This window comes from Mandrillus leucophaeus, unplaced genomic scaffold (genome assembly GCF_000951045.1).
Source record: "Mandrillus leucophaeus isolate KB7577 unplaced genomic scaffold, Mleu.le_1.0 Scaffold98, whole genome shotgun sequence".
Taxonomy (NCBI): domain Eukaryota; kingdom Metazoa; phylum Chordata; class Mammalia; order Primates; family Cercopithecidae; genus Mandrillus; species Mandrillus leucophaeus.
The window spans coordinates 436864-454432 of record NW_012110696.1 but is presented as its reverse complement, the minus strand read 5'-3'; the positions used below and the strand labels follow the sequence as shown (position 1 = coordinate 454432).

The window sequence follows — 17569 nt, the reverse complement described above, 5'->3', positions numbered from 1 at the left end:
ATCAGAAACACATACAATAATGTCCACGGAAGTATGGACATCATTATTGTGCTTTTCGTGACAAGGGACCCTGAGGTTTTTAAAGCAACTTTTAAAACATGAAATCAGTAAACCCAAACTTTTAACACTGTTTATCTGAAAATAAAAATGGTAAATTAACAAAGGCCAGTAAAGAAAAAACATGTTAGTATGCAGAGAAGAAGTGTCTCTAATTCTGGCTTCACATCTCCTCATTCTGAAGGGTGACCAGTCTGCCATCCGTCCTGTCTCACTGTCAGCCCAGCACTCATGCTTATTTCACGTCTTGCTAAGCCTCAGGTGATCGCTTTAGCAAAAGCAGTTAAAGGTTTCTGTTTCTCATGTTCCCGCATGATGAGAAGTGCATTTTGTATTAGCAAGGTGACTGTGCAGCTGTCACCAATTCACATTGTAGTTGGCCGGTCCCAGATTTCTTCAGAGTTGTGACCCTTTCATTTGGGGAGGCTTCACGTGCTGATTTCCAAAAGGGTTGTGCATGAATGTATGTAGTTGCTAAAGTCAGCTTGGGTTTACTTTACATGTGTCGTAGAGCACACAGGCATCATGTTCCCTGTGGCGGTGTGCAGTGGGACAGATTGTTGTTCCTGACCTTGGCCGTGTAGCGTTTCTGGGATTTCTCTGACCAGCTGACTTGTGTTCATTCCCTCCGTCTCGATTTCTCATGGTGACTGGCGTTTTCCTTCAGTCTTTCCATTTTCAATTTGGGCTTGTTCTCAGACAAAATAATTCTTAAAGGACTGGTTTAAACTGACTGACTCTCTTCATACGAAGATTGCAGCTGCTGTTTATTGCCTTAGAGACACTGTGTTCTCTCCAGGGCACAAGAGTGTTGACATTTTTGCAGCTGGCTGTTATCCAACTTCTTACTGAAACATAAAAATTAAACATATATAGCCTAATGAAAATTTAAGATGGAAAATTTCGTCCCTGTTCATTTGTCACAGCTGCTGATGTCAGTTATGGTCTCTTGTGCCACACGTGGTAGTGGAAGAAATTGGCTGTGGGAGCCTTTCTCCTTGGGCCGGAACTGCCCATCACCAGTTACCAGGAGGCTAGGTTCTCAGGGCATCTGGGCCTTCAGCAGCTTGTGATCAGTGTCTTCCAGACGTAAACTATGATTTGAAAATCTCCATTGTTATCTTTTGGTTTATATTGTCTCTTTTTTGGTGCCTTTTCTAAGTTGGTTAAAAAGAACAATGTGATTGTAGTCACTGTACCACAGTACTTCTTGGACCTTATGGGTTGGATCTTTATGGAACTAGGGCTGGTGAAGCCTCCTGCCGTCACATGGAGCAGATGGCTGAGTCACTTCACTTGAACCTCAGTTTTCTCATCTGTAAATGGTGCTGGTGGTCATCCTCAGGAGTGTGTGTGAGCATTGGCCCAGGCAGTGTCCCAGGTGCAGTGGGCCTGCAGGAAGCCCTAGGACTCTGCACCTTGTGGGTGCTGTTTGTACTTCCCTCTGGTGAGCTCCAGACTCTAGCACGTTACTTGTAATGTGTTGAAAAGACACCTGAATTTGGTAGTCCTGGACACTCTTCACTCATTGTAGGAAGTGAGATCACAGCGAGTTCCTACGGTTTTGCCTTCTGGAGGTTGCTGTGTGCCCAGGCTGAAGATGGATTCAGTGCATGTTTTTGTGGACCTTGGAGCATCTGTTTGCACTGAGTTTGAATGTTCCAGTTCTTTTAATGCACCAGAAGATTATACATCTTAAGTAGTCTCTGTAGGCTAAAGCCTTGAAATCTGTTTAAAATTAATTTCAGTAAATTTTTCATTTGCCTGTTGCTTAGATGTCTTGCTAAAGCTGATGTTTAATTATGATCATTAGTGACCAGGCCATGACTGACCTTAAAGCAAAAAAATAATAGTCTTCTGTTACATAAGTGCCTTTAAAGTTTTGTTCAACTGTTTCTGAAAATTTCAGCCCTAAGTTGAAAAAGCAAACACTAAACAGCTAAGGTTAAAAAAGCAAACACTAAACACCTAAGGTTGCCATCTGTACCCCTAAATTGTGTTGGCTTGGGAGTAGCAGAGAGACTAGTTTTATACTAGCACTCTTCAGGTCAAATGGAAACGTTATGTCAATCAGTCTGGTTAAATTTTTGTAGTTTCCTTGGTATTTCTACTTTCGGAGGTTTTTTTGTTTGTTTTTTGTTCTTCCAGATGTTACATTGTGTTATGTTAATGTTAATTAACATTAGCAAATGTTAATCTTCCAAGCATTTTTGTGATGTTCAGGTTACTAAGACATGTTAGTAGCATGAATGATACTTAACTGATACTCTTTGTAAATGAAAGCAGTGATCTGTCCAGGAAATATCTGTGCTTAGTGACTGGTTTACTCACCGTCCTTCACAATTGGATGACCTCACAGTGCCCATCTCTGCTTGTGTCAGTTGTAGTGATGATGAAGATGTTGCACCATTGTCAGCCAAATTTGCTGATATTTATCCATTGAGTAATTATGATGATACTGAGGTGGTGGCCAACATGAATGGAATCCACAGCGAATTGAATGGTGGCGGGGAAAACATGGCCCTGAAGGATGAGGTATGGACATGGCTTCTTCGTAGCAGCAATAAATGACATAAAATGATGGTCTGACATTTTAATTTTTTATATTACTCTGTTTTGAAAAGTGCAAATTACAGACGATTGTCTTTAAAGTCTCCTCAGATAAGCAGTACCAGTAGTAGTTCCTCAGAAGCTGATGATGAAGAAGCAGACGGCGAGAGTAGTGGGGAGCCCCCAGGGGTCCCGAAGGAAGATGGAGTGCTGAGAAGCAGGAGTCCCAGGACAGAGGAGAGCAAAGCAGACAGTCCACCCCCATCCTACCCAACACAGCAGGTAGGACTTTGCTTTCTGTTTTGCCAAGTATCTCTTTTTCTGTGTATATTTTTTCTAAACGTTAACATTACTGAATACAAAATTATTCTGTTTCCCATAATTTCTGAAGGTTAGAACTGAAGAGAATCAAGGCATACTTACAATCTCCATTTGAATCTTGTTTTTCTTGCTCAAATATCAATCTGGATTTCGCAACACCCCATAGCAGCTCTATGGAGACCTTTTTTGTCTGTATAGAAGCAAAGAGAGGAGTTAAAAAAAAATAGTGGAGTATTAAAATTTCAGGAAAGATTTGTTTTTCCTATTCATTATCTGTTTTTCTGTTAGCCAAAGGTGAGGGTACCTTATTAGCCTTTTTTCTCAGAATTTCATAAATAGATGCTTAACCAGTTTTTGGCCGGGCACGGTGGCTCACGCCTGTAATCCCAGCACTTTGGGAGGCCAAGGTGGGTGGATCACTTGAGGCCAGGAATCCAAGACCAGCCTGGCTAACGTGGCAAAACCCCGTCTCTACTAAAAATACAAAAATTAGCTGGGCATGGTGGTGGGCACCTGTAATCCCAGCTACTTGGGAGGCTGAGGCACGAGAATTGCTTGAACCCGGGAGGCAGAGGTTGCAGTGAGCCAGGATTGTGCCCCTGCACTTCAGCCTGGGCGACAAAGCAAGACTCTGTTTAAAAAATAATAATAATAATACAATAATAATAAGCAGTTTTTAAATGAAAGAACAAATGAAGGTCAAAGTGCTTGACTGATTTATTAGGTAATATAAATGTAACACTCAGATGGTAAAGGTGATGTTGAAAGGTCTATCTGGGAAGTCTGACCACATCTCCTTACCAGCTTTTTCTTCTATGTGTGATGTTTTTGATGTCTTAGCCAAGAAAACTTTGCCTAACACAACACTGTTTTCTTTTAGAAGATTTATAATTTTAGTTCTTAGATTCTGTGGTCCATTTGACTCAACATTTGCTTATTGTGAGGTGAGGGTATAATTCACCTTTTCAGCATAGGTAGAGATCCAGTTGTCTCTACACTGTTTTGTCAGAAGTACCCTATTGAATTGCCTTGGCCATTTATTGAAAATGAATGGACTATAAATGTAAGAGTTTATATTTGGACGTTCTATTCTGTTCATTTGATCTCTGTGTCAGTCCTTACACCCATAGTGCATTTGACAACTACTTTATGGTAAGTTTAGGAAAATGGGATAGGGTCTGCCCTCCAGCTAGGTACACCTTTTTCTCTCTTTCTTTTTTTTCTTTGAGACGGAGTCTTCCTCTGTCACCCAGGCTGGAATGTAGTGGCGCGATCTTGGCTCACTGAAATCTCTGCCTCCCAGGTTCAAGCAGTTCTTCTGCCTCAGCCTCCCGAGTACCTGGGACTACAGGTGCACACCACCACGCCCAGCTAATTTTTTGTATTTTTAGTAGAGACGGGGTTTCACTATACTGGCCAGGCTGGTCTCAAACTCCTGACCTCGTGATCCGCCCGCCTTGGACTCCCAGAGTGCTAGGATTACAGGCGTGAGCCACTGCACCTGGCTGGTATACCTTTTTCAAAATCATTTATGCTGCTGAAAGTTCTTTGCATTCCCATATAAATTTTAGGATCTACTTGTCAACTTCTACAAAAAGCCTCCTTGGATCTTGATAGGGATTGCATTGAATTCTTAAATACATATTTAGAATTCTCTAGTGAAATCCTCTGGATGTGGTTGTGGTCTTTTATTTGTGGGATGATATAGATCAGTTTAGGGAGAATGGAATCCTAACAAAATTGAATCTTTTAATCTATGAATATGCTTTTTCTTTCCATTTATTTAAATCATCTTTAATTTTTCTCAGCAGTTCTAAAAAATTTCCAGTCTTTGTGTCTGGAATATGTAAGTATTATGTGTTTTCATTCACAGTAAAAGGTATTTTCTAATTTTGATTTCCAACTGACCGTTGGTAATACATAGAAATACAATTGGTTTTTTTATATTGGTCTTGTGTTCTGCAGCTTTACTAAATTTGTTTATTCTAGTAAGGTTGGTTTTTTGTTGTTGTTTTTTTGATAGATTACTTTGGATTTTCTATATACAAGATCATGTTGTCTGCAAATAAAGTTTTAGTTCTTCCTTTCCAATCTGGATGCAATGTTTTTAATTTCTCTTCCCTTCCCCTTCCCTTCCCCTTCCTTTTCCCTTTCCCTTTCCCTTTTCTTTCTTTTCTTTCTTCTTTTTAAGAAACAGAATCTTGCCGGGCGCAGTGGCTCACGCCTGTAATCCCAGCACTTTGGGAGGCCAAGGCGGGCGGATCACAAAGTCAGGAGATCGAGACCATCCTGCCTAATACAGTGAAACTCCGCCTCTACTAAAAATACAAAAAATTAGCTGGGCGTGGTGGCGGGCGCCTGTACTCCAAGCTACTCGGGAGGCTGAGGCAAGAGAATGGCGTGAACCCGGGAGGCGGAGCTTGCAGTGAGCCGAGATCGCGCCACTGCACTCCAGCCTGGGCAACAGAGCAAGACTCCGTCTCAAAAAAAAAAAAAAAAAGAAACAGAATCTCACCCTGTCACCCAGGCTGGAGTGCACTGCTGCAATCATGGCTCACTGCAGCGTCAAATAGCTGAGCTCAAGCAGTCTTGCTCCCTCCGCCTCCTGAGTAGCTAGGACTACAGGTGTATTACAACTACAGGCATGCGCCACCATGTCCAGCTTAAAAAAAAAAAATTTTTTTTTGTAGAGATAGGGTCTCACTATGTTGCCCAGGCTGGTCTTGAACTTCTGTCCTCAAGCGATCCTCCCATCTCAGCCTCCCAAAGCTTTAGGATTATCGGTGTGAGGCACCACACACAGCCTGGATGCTTTTACTTTCTCTTTTTTTTTTTTTTTTGAGACGGAGTGGCGCTCTGTCGCCCAGGCTGGACTGCAGTGGGGCTATCTCAGCTCACTGCAAGCTCTGCCTCCTGGGTTCATGCCATTCTCCTGACTCAGCCTCCTGAGTGCTTTTAATTTCTCACTCTTGCCTTTTTGAGCTAGCTGGAAACTTAGTACAGAATAGAAATGTTGCAAGCAGACATCTTTGCCTTGTTCCCAGTCTTAGGGGAAAAGCATTTAATCTTTGACCACTCTTTAAATGTGATATCAGGTGCAGGTTTTTCATAGATGCCCTTTGGGTTGAGGAAATTCTATTCTACTCCTAATTTCTTGAGTTTTTTCATGATTGGAATATTGAATTGTATTGAATTGTATTGAATATTGAATTGTTTGATTTTTCAAATGTCTTTTCTGCATATATTGCAATCCTGTGGTTTTTGTTTTTTATTTTGTTACCGTGGTGTGTCACATCAGTTGATTTAAGGATATTAAATCAACCTGTGGTCCTTGGGCTAAATCCCACCTGGTGGTGGTATATAATCCTTTTCATATGTCCCTGAGTTGGTTTACTAATATTTTGTTAGGATTTTTGCATCTGTGATAATATTAATAAAATATATTGGTCTGTAGTTTCCTATCTCTGTGCTGTCTTCGTCTGACTTTGGTATCAGAGTAATACTGGCTTCATAGGATGAGTTAGAAAATATTTTTTTCACCTGTTTTCTGAAGGAGTTTAAGATTGAGTGTTCTTAAATATTTGATAGAATTCACCAGCAAAATCCTATAGGCCTGGTCTCTTTTTGTGGGAAGATCTGTAATTACTAATTCAAGTTTCATGTGCTTGGAATAGGTCATTTCCAATTCTCTATTTCTTATTTGAGTGAATTTCAGTAATTTTTGTCTTTGTAGGAATTTATTCATTTATGTTGTCTAATTTGTTGGCATAAAGTTACTCTATTCTGTTGTAATCCTTTTTAATTCTGCAGTGCCTGCAGTGATGTTAATTCTTGATTTTGGTAATTTTATCTTCCTTTTAATGGCTTCAGTCACTTGGGCTAAAGATTTGTCAGTTTCTCTGTTTTCTGTGTTGTCGGTTTCCATTCTGAGATTCATTATTTCTTTCTATGCTCTTTGGGTTCAGCTTGCTCTTCCTTTTCTAGTTTGTTGAAACAAAAGCTTAGATTACTGATTTTAGAGCTTCCAAATTTATTCAGACTTGTATGTGGCCTAACATATGGTTTACCTAGGCCGTGTTCTATGTGTACTTGAAAATAATTTCTATTTTGCTCTTGTTGTGTGGGGTGTTCAGTAAATGAAAGTTTGGTCAAGTTGGTTGATGGCATTGTTCAAGTCTTCTCTATTGTCTTGGTCTATTCAGGCTGCCATATGAGGACAGTAATCCCATTCCTGAGAGTAGAGCCTTCCAAAGTCCTTATCACCTAATACCAGCACTTTGGAGCACTTTGGCTATCGACATAGGAATTGTGGAGGGGCACAGATACTCAGTTCATAGTACATATTCTTACTGATTATCTGTCTGGTGGTTTTATCGGTTACTGAGAGAGGCATATTAAAGCCTCCAAGTTGAACTGTTGGATTATTTCCTTCTCCTTTCAGTTCTTCCTGGTTTTGGTTCATGCATTTGGCGGTGATGTTATTGAATTATTGTGATAGCTCCCCTGGTGTATTGCCCCTTTTATCATTATAAAATGTTTGTCTACTAGTGTTGCTTAAAGTCCATTTTATTTGTTAATACAGCCACTCCACCTTCTTGGGTTACTGTGTACATGTTGTATTTTTCCATCCTTTTACTTTCAGTTTCTTTGCATCTTTGGATCTAAAATTTGTCTAACATCTTTTAGTTGGGCCTTGCGTTTTTATCCTGTGTATGTCAATATCTGCCTTTTAAAATATTAAACAAAATTTTTAGTGTACCATTTTAATTCTTTTGTTGATTATTTTTTTAATTTTCTTAGCGGCTGCTGTAGGGTTACAGTATGCATCTCTTGTGAATGTTGGTGTAAAAAATAGAAACAAAAATTAAAATATAACATGTGTCTCTTTTTTTCTTAGAGACAGGGTCTTGCTCTGTTACACAGGCTGTAATGTGGTGGCATCGTCAGAGCTCACTGCAGCCTCAAACTGCTGGGCTCAAGCAGTCTTCCTGCCTCAGCCTCCTTAGTAAGCTGGGACTATAGGCGTATGCCACCATGACCGGCTAATTTTTTTAATTTTAGTAGAGACAGGGTCTCCCTGTGTTGCCCAAGCTTGTCTCAAACTGCTGACCTCCAGTGATTCTCCCGTCAGGAACTCCCAAAGTGCTAAGATTACACTTAACCACTGTACCCGGCCACAGTATGCATCTTTTTTTTTGTTTTTTGATACAGAGTCTTGCTCTGTCACCCAGGCTGGAGTGCAGTGGTGCAGTCTTCGCTCACTGCAACCTCTGCTTCCCGGATTCAAGCAATTCTCCTGCCTCAGCCTCCCAAGTAGCTGGGATTACAGATGTGGATCACCACACCCCGCTAATTTTTGTATTTTTAGTAGAGACAGTGTTTTGCCACGTTGGCCAGGCTGGTCTCAATCTGGCCTCAAATGATCCGCCTACCTCAGCCTCCCAAAGTGCTGGGATTACAGGTGTGAGCCACCGTGCCTGGCCACAGTATGCATCGTAATTTATCACAGTCTACTCCAGGTTACTACTGACTTAATTCCAGTAAAATATACAAACTTTTCTCCACAGTAGCTCCATTTCCTTCTTCCTCCTTTGTGCCATTATTGTCCTATATATGATTACATTTGTATATGTTATAAATCAATAATATGTTTTAATTACTGCTTTATACAGTTTTATAATTTCTAGAGCAAATAAAAGAGAAAAATACATTTATATAGTGCCGGCCGGCTGGCCGACCTGCCTGCCTTCCTTCCCTCCTTCCTTCCTTCCTTCTTTTCTTTCTTTTTCTTTTTTGTTTTTGTTTTTGTTTTTGTTTTGTTTTGAGACAGTCACACTCTGTTGTCCAGGCTAGAGTGCAGTGGCGCGATCTTGGCTCACTTCAACCTTCGCCTCCCAGGTTCAAGCAGTTCTCCTGCCTCAGCCACCCGAGTAGCTGGGATCACAGGCGAGCACCATGGCACCCGGCTAATTTTTGTATTTTTGGTAAAGATGACATTTCGCCATGTTGACCAGGCTGGTCTCAAACTCCTGGCTTCAGGTGACCTACCCACCTTGGCCTACCAAAGTGCTGGGATTATAGGCGTGAGCTACCACGCCTGGCCTGTATTTATACAGTATTTTCTATTTGCTAGCTGGCTAGTCATTTCTGGCATTCTTCATTTTAAATTCTGCCGAATTTAAGTTACCATCTTGTTTTTACCTTCCTTTAATATGTCTTACAGGACTAGTTTGCTTGCAGTTAATTCTCTGTCTTTTTGTGTAAATGTCTTTATTTGGCCTTCATTTTAAAAAATAGACCGGGTACAGGGGTGGCTCACGCCCAGCACTTTGGGAGGCTGAGGCGAGTGGATCACCTGAGGTCAGGAGTTCGAGACTAGCCTGGCCAACATGGTGAAACCCCATCTCTTCTAAAAATACAAAAATTAGCAAGGCGTGCTATCATGTGCCTGTAATCCCAGCTACTTGGGAGGCTGAGGCAAGAGAATTACTTGAACCTGGGAGGCAGAGGTTGCAGCGAGACAAGATCGCGCCATTGTACTCCAGCCTGGGCAAGAAGTGAGACTCCGTCTCAAAAATAAATAAATAAATAAATAAAAAATAGAGTGGTTGTTTTTAGGAGTAGCTTTAGATTCACAACAAAGTTGAGTGAAAGGTACAGAGATATCCTATACTCAGTGTCCCTACACAGAGCCTTCCCCACTATCAAATTCTACACCAGAGTGTTACTTTTGTTACAGTCATCAGGTGTCAGACTGTTAGAACAGTCAATTCTCTTGGCAGCCTGGCTTTCTCAAGAAGGTGTTTTAGTAGGGTCTGGGGTCATCCTAGGGACTTAGCCTTGGGCTGCAGGAAGCCTTAGGTGGTCATTGTGTGCCAGAGTTCTGCAGCTCTCAGTATCTCTTTGTTTTTATCCATCTTAAGGTTCACTGAGCTTGGATCTGTAGATCAGTGTTTCTCATCACATTTGGGGAGTGGAATGTCCGGGTGTTATTATTTCCTTCGGGGCTGGGTTCTGCCTGTGCTGGAGTGGTTCGCTGCTCTCCATGGGCCTCTGAGCATCTGCATACTTTCCCCTTGTCTCTTCTCTCTGTTGTTAAATCAGTTCCATTGCTCTTCTTCAAGTTCACAGATGATTTTTCTGCTTTTAAGTTTGCTTTTGAGCCCCTTTAGTGAAATTTTGGTTTAGCTATTGTACTCTTCACCTATAGAATTTATAGTTTACTGTTTTTTTGTTTCTCTTTTTTTATGGTAATTCCCTACATGTTGAATCTTTATTTTCATATTTTCCTTTAATTCTCTGAACATGTTATAACAGCTACTTTGACATCTTTGTGTGCTAATTTAATATCTGAACCCACTCCTGTTAACCGTTTGACTATTTACTTCCTGCTTATTGGTCACATAACTTTTTTTTCCAGACAAGGTCTTGCTCTGTCACCCAGGCTGAAGTGCAGTGGCATGATTACAGCTCACTGGAGCCTCGAGCCTCGACCTCCTGGGCTCAAACAGTCCTCCCACCTCAGCACCCCAAGTAGCTGGGACTACAGGCACACACCACCATGCCTGGGTAGTTTTTGTACTTTTTGTAGAGATAGGATTTTGCCATATTGCCCAGTCTGGTCTTGAACGCGTGGGCTCAAGTAATCTGCCCACTTCTGCCTCCCAGAGTGTTGGGATTACAGGCATGAGCCACTGCGCCCGGCCTAGGTCATACTTTTATCTTTGCTTGTCTCATAATTTTTTGTTGAAAACTGGACATTTTAAATAATGTAATGACTTTGCATTATCATTTTTTCCTTTGAGGGTCTTTTGTTGTCTTTTGTTTGTTTCTTTGTTTTTGTTATTTCCTGCACTTCAGTTGCAGGATCTGTATCTCCCACATTATGTGGCTATGGATATCTCAGCTCACATCTTCTCTTCTGCTTTTTAGCTTGGCTTCGAGAGGTCTGCCCTTTGTCCACCTGGCTGATTGGCCAGCTGATGATTTGGGCGGGGGTTGCCCATGCACCTTGAATCCACAGGGGCTCCACTGTTGGTTGAGGCACTGTCAGCTGTGGGGTGAATGCGCTCAGCGCTCACAGCCAGTTCTCAAGCCCTTGTTGGCGCCTTCCTCCAGCCCCTGAGGTGTCCTCAGTGCGTGCTTTCCCGGTCAGCCGGCGAGTTGTGGACAGTTTAAGAAGCCCTTCTGTGGCGCTCTCATTTCCAGGGTTCTCCCTATTAGATTTCTGTCTCCTCTGCCACTCACCCCAACTGGGACCTCAGTCTCACGGGAACAGAGCTGCAGGCTTCCCTATTTATTCCCTTCTGAGTTCACTGCTTTTACTGCTTCACCCTCTGCCTGACCAGGCTGCTGTTTTTGGCAGCAGGGTTGGTTTGCACTGGCATCCCTGCAGTCACAGAACTCCTGTGCCCGATGCAGACTGAGTCAGGGGCGGAGTACAGGTGCAGGACATGGAAAGGGTCCCAGACAAGAAAGTCTGGCGACTTGCTGTTCTTCCCTGAAGTTCTAGCTGATTTACATGAATAGATGTGTCTCAGTATTTTCCTTGGGCTGATTTCCAGAGCCTCAGAATGGTTGCCTTTGACAATTGTGTTCAGTTTTACATTTGCCCTGAGGGAAAGGAGCCACTGACCTCTTCACTCCACCATATCCATAACCGGAAGTCACATCTCTGCTTTGTTTTGGAGAATCTGTGTGTAACCATTTAGAAGCAGTGTGAGCCCAGTGGAGCACCGCCGTCCCCTCTCTACTCTGTCGTCTTCACCAGTTCCCTTGTCCGTGTTCACATGTGGGAAGTGAAATTTTCTGCACTAGGCATAGGATGCAGAACCAGTGGCTCTACCTGAGTCTGTCTGTGGAATGAGGTACACCTTTCCTCTCTGTGCAGCTTCTTCAGTCCCAGTCTCTTGGGGTCCCTCCTTTTCCTTGCATGGAAGGCCCTGGTCAACTCAGGGTGTCAGGAAAAGCCCACTTACCTTTGTATTTGCTTTGTAACTACTTGGCAGAATGTGACTGACTTTAATTCATACCATTTATTGTTTCACTAAATAGGTTTTTTTTTTCTTTCCTCTTAGGCTGAACAAGCTCCAAACACTTGTGAATGTCATGTTTGTAAACAAGAAGCTTCTGGACTGACACCATCTGCAATGACAGCCGGAGCCCTTCCTCCTGGCCATCAGTTCATGAGCCCAGAGAAGCCCACACACCCTGCACTGCACCTTTACCCTCACATCCATGGACACGTGCCTTTGCACACTGTTCCACACCTGCCACGCCCCCTCATCCACCCCACCTTGTATGCAACGCCCCCCTTCACACACAGTAAGGTAAGTAAGGGCAAAAAGGGTCTGAAAGCTCACTCTTCCCTGAGATCTTGCAGGAGTACGTAGTCAAACAAACAGAAATCTATGAATTAGCAACTTGCGTAGGATAGCATCTGCTCTCAGTAGGAAGGTCTGCAAGGGTTTCCTTTCACCATAATCTCTTAAGCCCTGTAATTTTGAACCTTTACAGTTGTAACAATCATTAACAACAACTGTGAAGATCATAGTCCTTTTATTCAGAATTAAATAGAACAGAAGGATTTTTCAGGTGATACTTCTAACAGGTTAAACCTAGGGAATACTTCCACAGAAGACCAGTTATCTGCTTGTGATCTTCCAGGGCTTGCTCTTTTTCTTAACGTGATAGGTAAAATAATGTGAATATAACATGAGTCCTCTAACGCTGGCTGGACTCCACAGGGTCTAAAATGACTATACTTCTTTAGCATTTAGAAATACACAAGCCTAAATACAGGAGGAGCCCTTAGCGTGATGCCACAGAAAATTATAACGCCCTGCAGGTTATGGAGCACTGGGGAGGGGAGGGTACAGACAGGAGAAGCTGCCAGAAACCCAGTGTGAAGAGCCCATTCAGGAAGTGGAGTGAGGATCTAGAAATAAGTTGATTTTTATGCATTTCTTCTAAGAGAACCTCATGTGTTTACTTAGTATCTTAGCCGTTACAGCGAAATTTTTAGGCTGGTTTCATTCTTTGGACCTTAGATAGCTTTTCCTCTCTAGTTATTTTGAGCTTACCTTTATTAGAATGACTCACTGTAATTCTGATTGTTTTCTTTTTTTTCTTTGTACCAGTTATTCTTGTCCAAAGGTAGCTCTGATCAATCAAAAATATAATTTATTTTAAACTCTTAATTTATTATTTAAAACAATGATTTTAAGCTGGAACAGAAAGGGAGGAGGACATGACATGGAATGATTTTTTCCAAACACGTGTGTTTTCTCCCCTCCAGGGGTCACTGTGAAGTGGGGTACATGTAGCCCATAAGTGAGCTTTGTTGTCTGTTTGCTAGGGAGAGGCGCAGGTGGAAGATTAACAGACACAGGTTTAGAATAGAGTGTAATAAGTTTGTCACATCTGTTGTAATTACTTGACACAACCATCCAAATTCATGCTTAAATTTTGTTAGATTGAATATTGCTCAGTTTGAACATTTAATGATGTCTTAATAATAGAATGCTTTTTAATAGCATTTTTCAGGTATATAGTCAGAACTAGGCTATCTTCATGGCCCACCTGGTTTGTAGCCTGATTTTCTCTGGGTGTATGTGTAAAGTTAGGAAGTTTTTCACTCCTTGCTATTGCCTGAATAGAGGTCTGTTACCTAGTTCCAAGAAAAGATAATATTCTGTTATATATTTTTGCTGGTGGAAGCTATTCAAGAATTAGTTCCTAAAAATATTCAAGTAAAATAGTAAAATTGATTATTACTAAAGACTGTGGGGCCCCTTTGGTTAAAAATTGATTATTTTTCCCTGGCTTTTGGCCTTTTCTCAGGAAATTAGAGATCTATATATGGGTAAAAGAAGAAAAACATTTTAGGAGCATCATTTGTATCTATTATTTGTTCTTTTGATACCTGTTAAACTGTAATCATATAGAAAGATTAGAATAGAAAAGCAAATATGGATAGAAAAGCAATTATGGCGGTCAAGCCATATGCGGTAGAAGTCGTATAGAAATTTAGAAATTTATAACTAAATGTTATTTCTACCACTTTTGTCAACTGAAGACTATTCACTGATTCATTTAAAATATGTTATGTGGTGGCCATTATTATGTGGAAACATAAGATACAATTATCAAAATATTTCATTTGCATCTGGTATGAAAATGTTCATTACTATAAACAAACTTGAATTGTCACTTACCAGGTCTTACAAGATTAGTTTGTGTTATTTGACTTAGTTTGACTTAGTTGGATGCTGTGACCACATCTGTGCCTAAATGCATAATGCATTAGCAGCCCTGAAGGGGTCTCCTGGTCCACCAGTGAGTTGTGGACAGCATAAGAAGCAAATGAGCTGTATCAGAATAGCACAGATTTCAGTGACATTGGAGGATGTTTCAGAAAGCAAACGAGCTGTATCAGAATAGCATGCATTTCAGTGATATTGGAGGAAGTTTCTTAGAGATAATCAACAGGAGGATTGTTGGGTAAGAAGTTCTGAATGTAGGGAGGCAGAAGGTGGGTGCTTAACGTGGAGGGGGCCTTGTGTGCTTCTGACCTGCCACTGTGTCTGCCCTCACTTTTGCATTGTTGAGGCCTTGGGGAGTTCCTGCTGTGCTGCAGTCACAGTTGTTGCCTTTTAAGACGTTATGTCATTGTAGTTGTAATTCTTTTAATTCATATTTTTGGCATTGTGGGTAAATATTTAGTACCTAAAATGTTTAGCATGAGTACTATGAAAAATTTATTTTCTGGCCAGTTGTAGTGGCTCACGCCTGTAATCCCAGCACTTTGGGAGGCTGAGGTGAGAGGATTGCTTGAGCCTGGGAGCTCAAGACCAGGGCAACATAGTCCTGTCTCTACAAAAAAAAAAAAAAAAAATTCTTGAAATTAGAAAGACTTGAAGACTAATTTCTATTTTGAAGTGTCTTCCATGCACACGTATGTTTATTGCAGCACTATTCACAATAGCAAAGACTTGGAATCAACCCAAATGTCCATCAGTGACAGATTGGATTAAGAAAATGTGGCACATATACACCATGGAATACTATGCAGCCATAAAAAAGGATGAGTTTGTGTCCTTTGTAGGGACATGGATGCAGCTGGAATCCATCATTCTTAGCAAACTATCACAAGAACAGAAAACCAAACACCGCATGTTCTCACTCATAGGTGGGAACTGAACATTGAGATCACTTGGACTCAGGAAGGGGAACATCACACACCGGGGCCTATCATGGGGAGGGGGGAGGGGGGAGGGATTGCATTGGGAGTTATACCTGATGTAAATGATGAGTTGATGGGTGCAACACACCAACAAGGCACAAGTATACATATGTAACAAACCTGCACGTTATGCACATGTACCCTACAACTTACAGTATAATAATAATAAATAAATTTAAAAAAAAATACAAAAATTAAATTGAAGTGTCTTCATACCAGTGACATATTGAATTTATATATTGAGTATAAGTTATTTGAAAGTTCAAAGTAATTGCTGAGAAAAATACAGTAATGAAATACTACATAAAATAAAAACTGTAAGTGCCAGAGCATTTAATTTCCAAATATTTGGGGATCTCCCGACTATCTTTTTGTTACTGTTTTCTACTTTAATTCCATTGTGATCTGAAAGCATACAGTGTATAATTTCTGTTTTTTTGAGTTTATTAAGGTATGTTTTATGGCCCAGAACATGGTCTGTCTTGGTGAATGTTCTATGTGAGCTTCAGAGGAATATGTGTTCTGCCGTTGTTGGATGGGTGGTCTTCAGATGTTCGTTATGTCCAATTGATTGATGGTGCTCTTGAGTTCTGTCAGTCAGCAACTATGTTCTGACTGATTTTCTGTCTGCTGGATCTGTTCATTCTGATTGATGGCTCTTGAAGACTTCCATTGTAATAATGGATTCATCGGTTTCTCCTTGCACAGTTCTATCAGGTTTTGCCCTACAAAGTTTGATGCTTTGTTATTAGCAGCACACACATTGAGGATTGTTATGTCTTCTAGGAGAATTGACCCTTTATCATTATGTAATGCTCCTCATTACCACTGGTAACTTCCCTTGCTTTGAAGTCTGCTCTGCCTGAAATTAATATAGCTCCTCCAGCTTTCTTTTGGTTAGTGTTAGCATGGTATATCTTCCTTCATTGCTTTACTTTTTGAAAAGATTTATTATAGTAACATATGCATAATATAAAATTTACAATCTTAACCATTTTTAAGTGTAGAATTCAGTGGTCCATCTCCATAACTCTTTTCATCTTGTAAAACTGGAGGTTTTTACCCATTAAACAATAACTCCACTTTCCCCCAACCCTGGGCATCGATCATTCTACTTTATGTCTTTATGATTGTGACTATTCTAAGTACCTCATGTACATAGAATTGTACAGTATTTCTCTTTTTGTGACTGGCTTATTTCATTTCACTTAATGTCCTCAGCATTTATTCATGTTGTCGCAATTGCAGAATCTCCTTCCTTTTTAAGGCTAAACAATACTCATCGTATGGCTGTACCCTATTTTGCATCTCCATCAGTGAACACTTGAGTTGTTTCCATACAGTAGCTACTATGAGCAGTGCTGCTGCAAACATGAGTGTGCAAATATTTCAGGACCCTGCTTTCAGTTGTTTGGGGTGTGTACCCAGAAGTGGAATTTATAGATCGTATGGTAATTGTAGTTGTAATTTTTGGAGGAACTGCCACCATTTCCTACGGTGGCTGCACCATTTTACATTCCCACCAACAGTGCACAAGGGTTTCAGTTTCTCCACATCCTCATTATCACTTGTTATTTTCAGTTTTGCTTTTTTAATAGTAACCATCCTGATGGATGTAAGGTGGTATCACATTGTAGGGCTTTTTTTCTTGTGTAAATGACCGTAGACACATCGTAGTTTTGATTTGCATTTCCTTAGTGTTTAGTGATGTTGGCATCTTTTCATGTGCTCACTGACTGTTCGTGTATCTTCTTTGGAGAAACGTCTGCTCAAGTCCTTTGCTCGTGTGTGGATCAGGTTTGTTATTGCTGTTGCATTTTAGTTGTCTCTGTATTCCGGATATTTGTCCGTTATCAGATAGATGATTTGCAAGCATTTTCTCCCATTCTGTGGCTTGACTTTTGACTCTGTTGATAGTGTCTGTTGATGCACAGCGGTTAACAGTTTTTGATGCAGTACGATTTGTCTGTTCTTTGTTGCCTGTGCCTTTGGCGTTACATCCAGTAAATCATTGCCAAATCCAACGTTGTGAAGCTTTTGCCCTCTGTTTTCTTCGAAGAGTTTTGTTCTTTGCTTACATTTAGGTCAGTAATCCATTTTTTAGTTCATTTTAAAATATGGTGTTAGGTAAGGGTACAACTTCATTCTTTTGCATGTGGATATTCAGTTGTCCCAGTACCATTTGTTAAAAAGACTGCCCTTTCCCTATTGAAGGATCTTGCCATCCTTGTCAAAAATCGTTTGACCATATATCTGAAGTTTCATTTTTGGGCTTTCTGTTCTGTTCCATTTGTCTGTGTGTCATGCTGATACCACATTGTTTTGATTGCTATATCTTTGCAGTAAGTTTTGAAATCAGGAAGTGTGAGTCCTGAGTCCACCAGGTTTGGTGGTTTT

At 40.9% G+C, this 17569-nt stretch overlaps 1 protein-coding gene across 6 annotated transcripts in view; it reads left to right on the top strand.

Annotated features, from left to right (window-relative positions):
* The window catches only part of FAM193A (family with sequence similarity 193, member A), a 281515-nt gene that overhangs the window by 197789 nt on the left and 66157 nt on the right, over positions 1-17569 (top strand). For 4 of the 6 annotated variants that reach the window (XM_011970848.1, XM_011970849.1, XM_011970850.1 and 1 more), the window contains 3 exons: positions 2439-2592; positions 2710-2889; positions 12006-12257. In XM_011970848.1, the coding sequence (XP_011826238.1) occupies positions 2439-2592; positions 2710-2889; positions 12006-12257 (586 nt within the window). The remainder of the gene's footprint in view (positions 1-2438; positions 2593-2709; positions 2890-12005; positions 12258-17569) is intronic. The other 2 variants (XM_011970845.1, XM_011970847.1) reach the window with 1 other exon arrangement.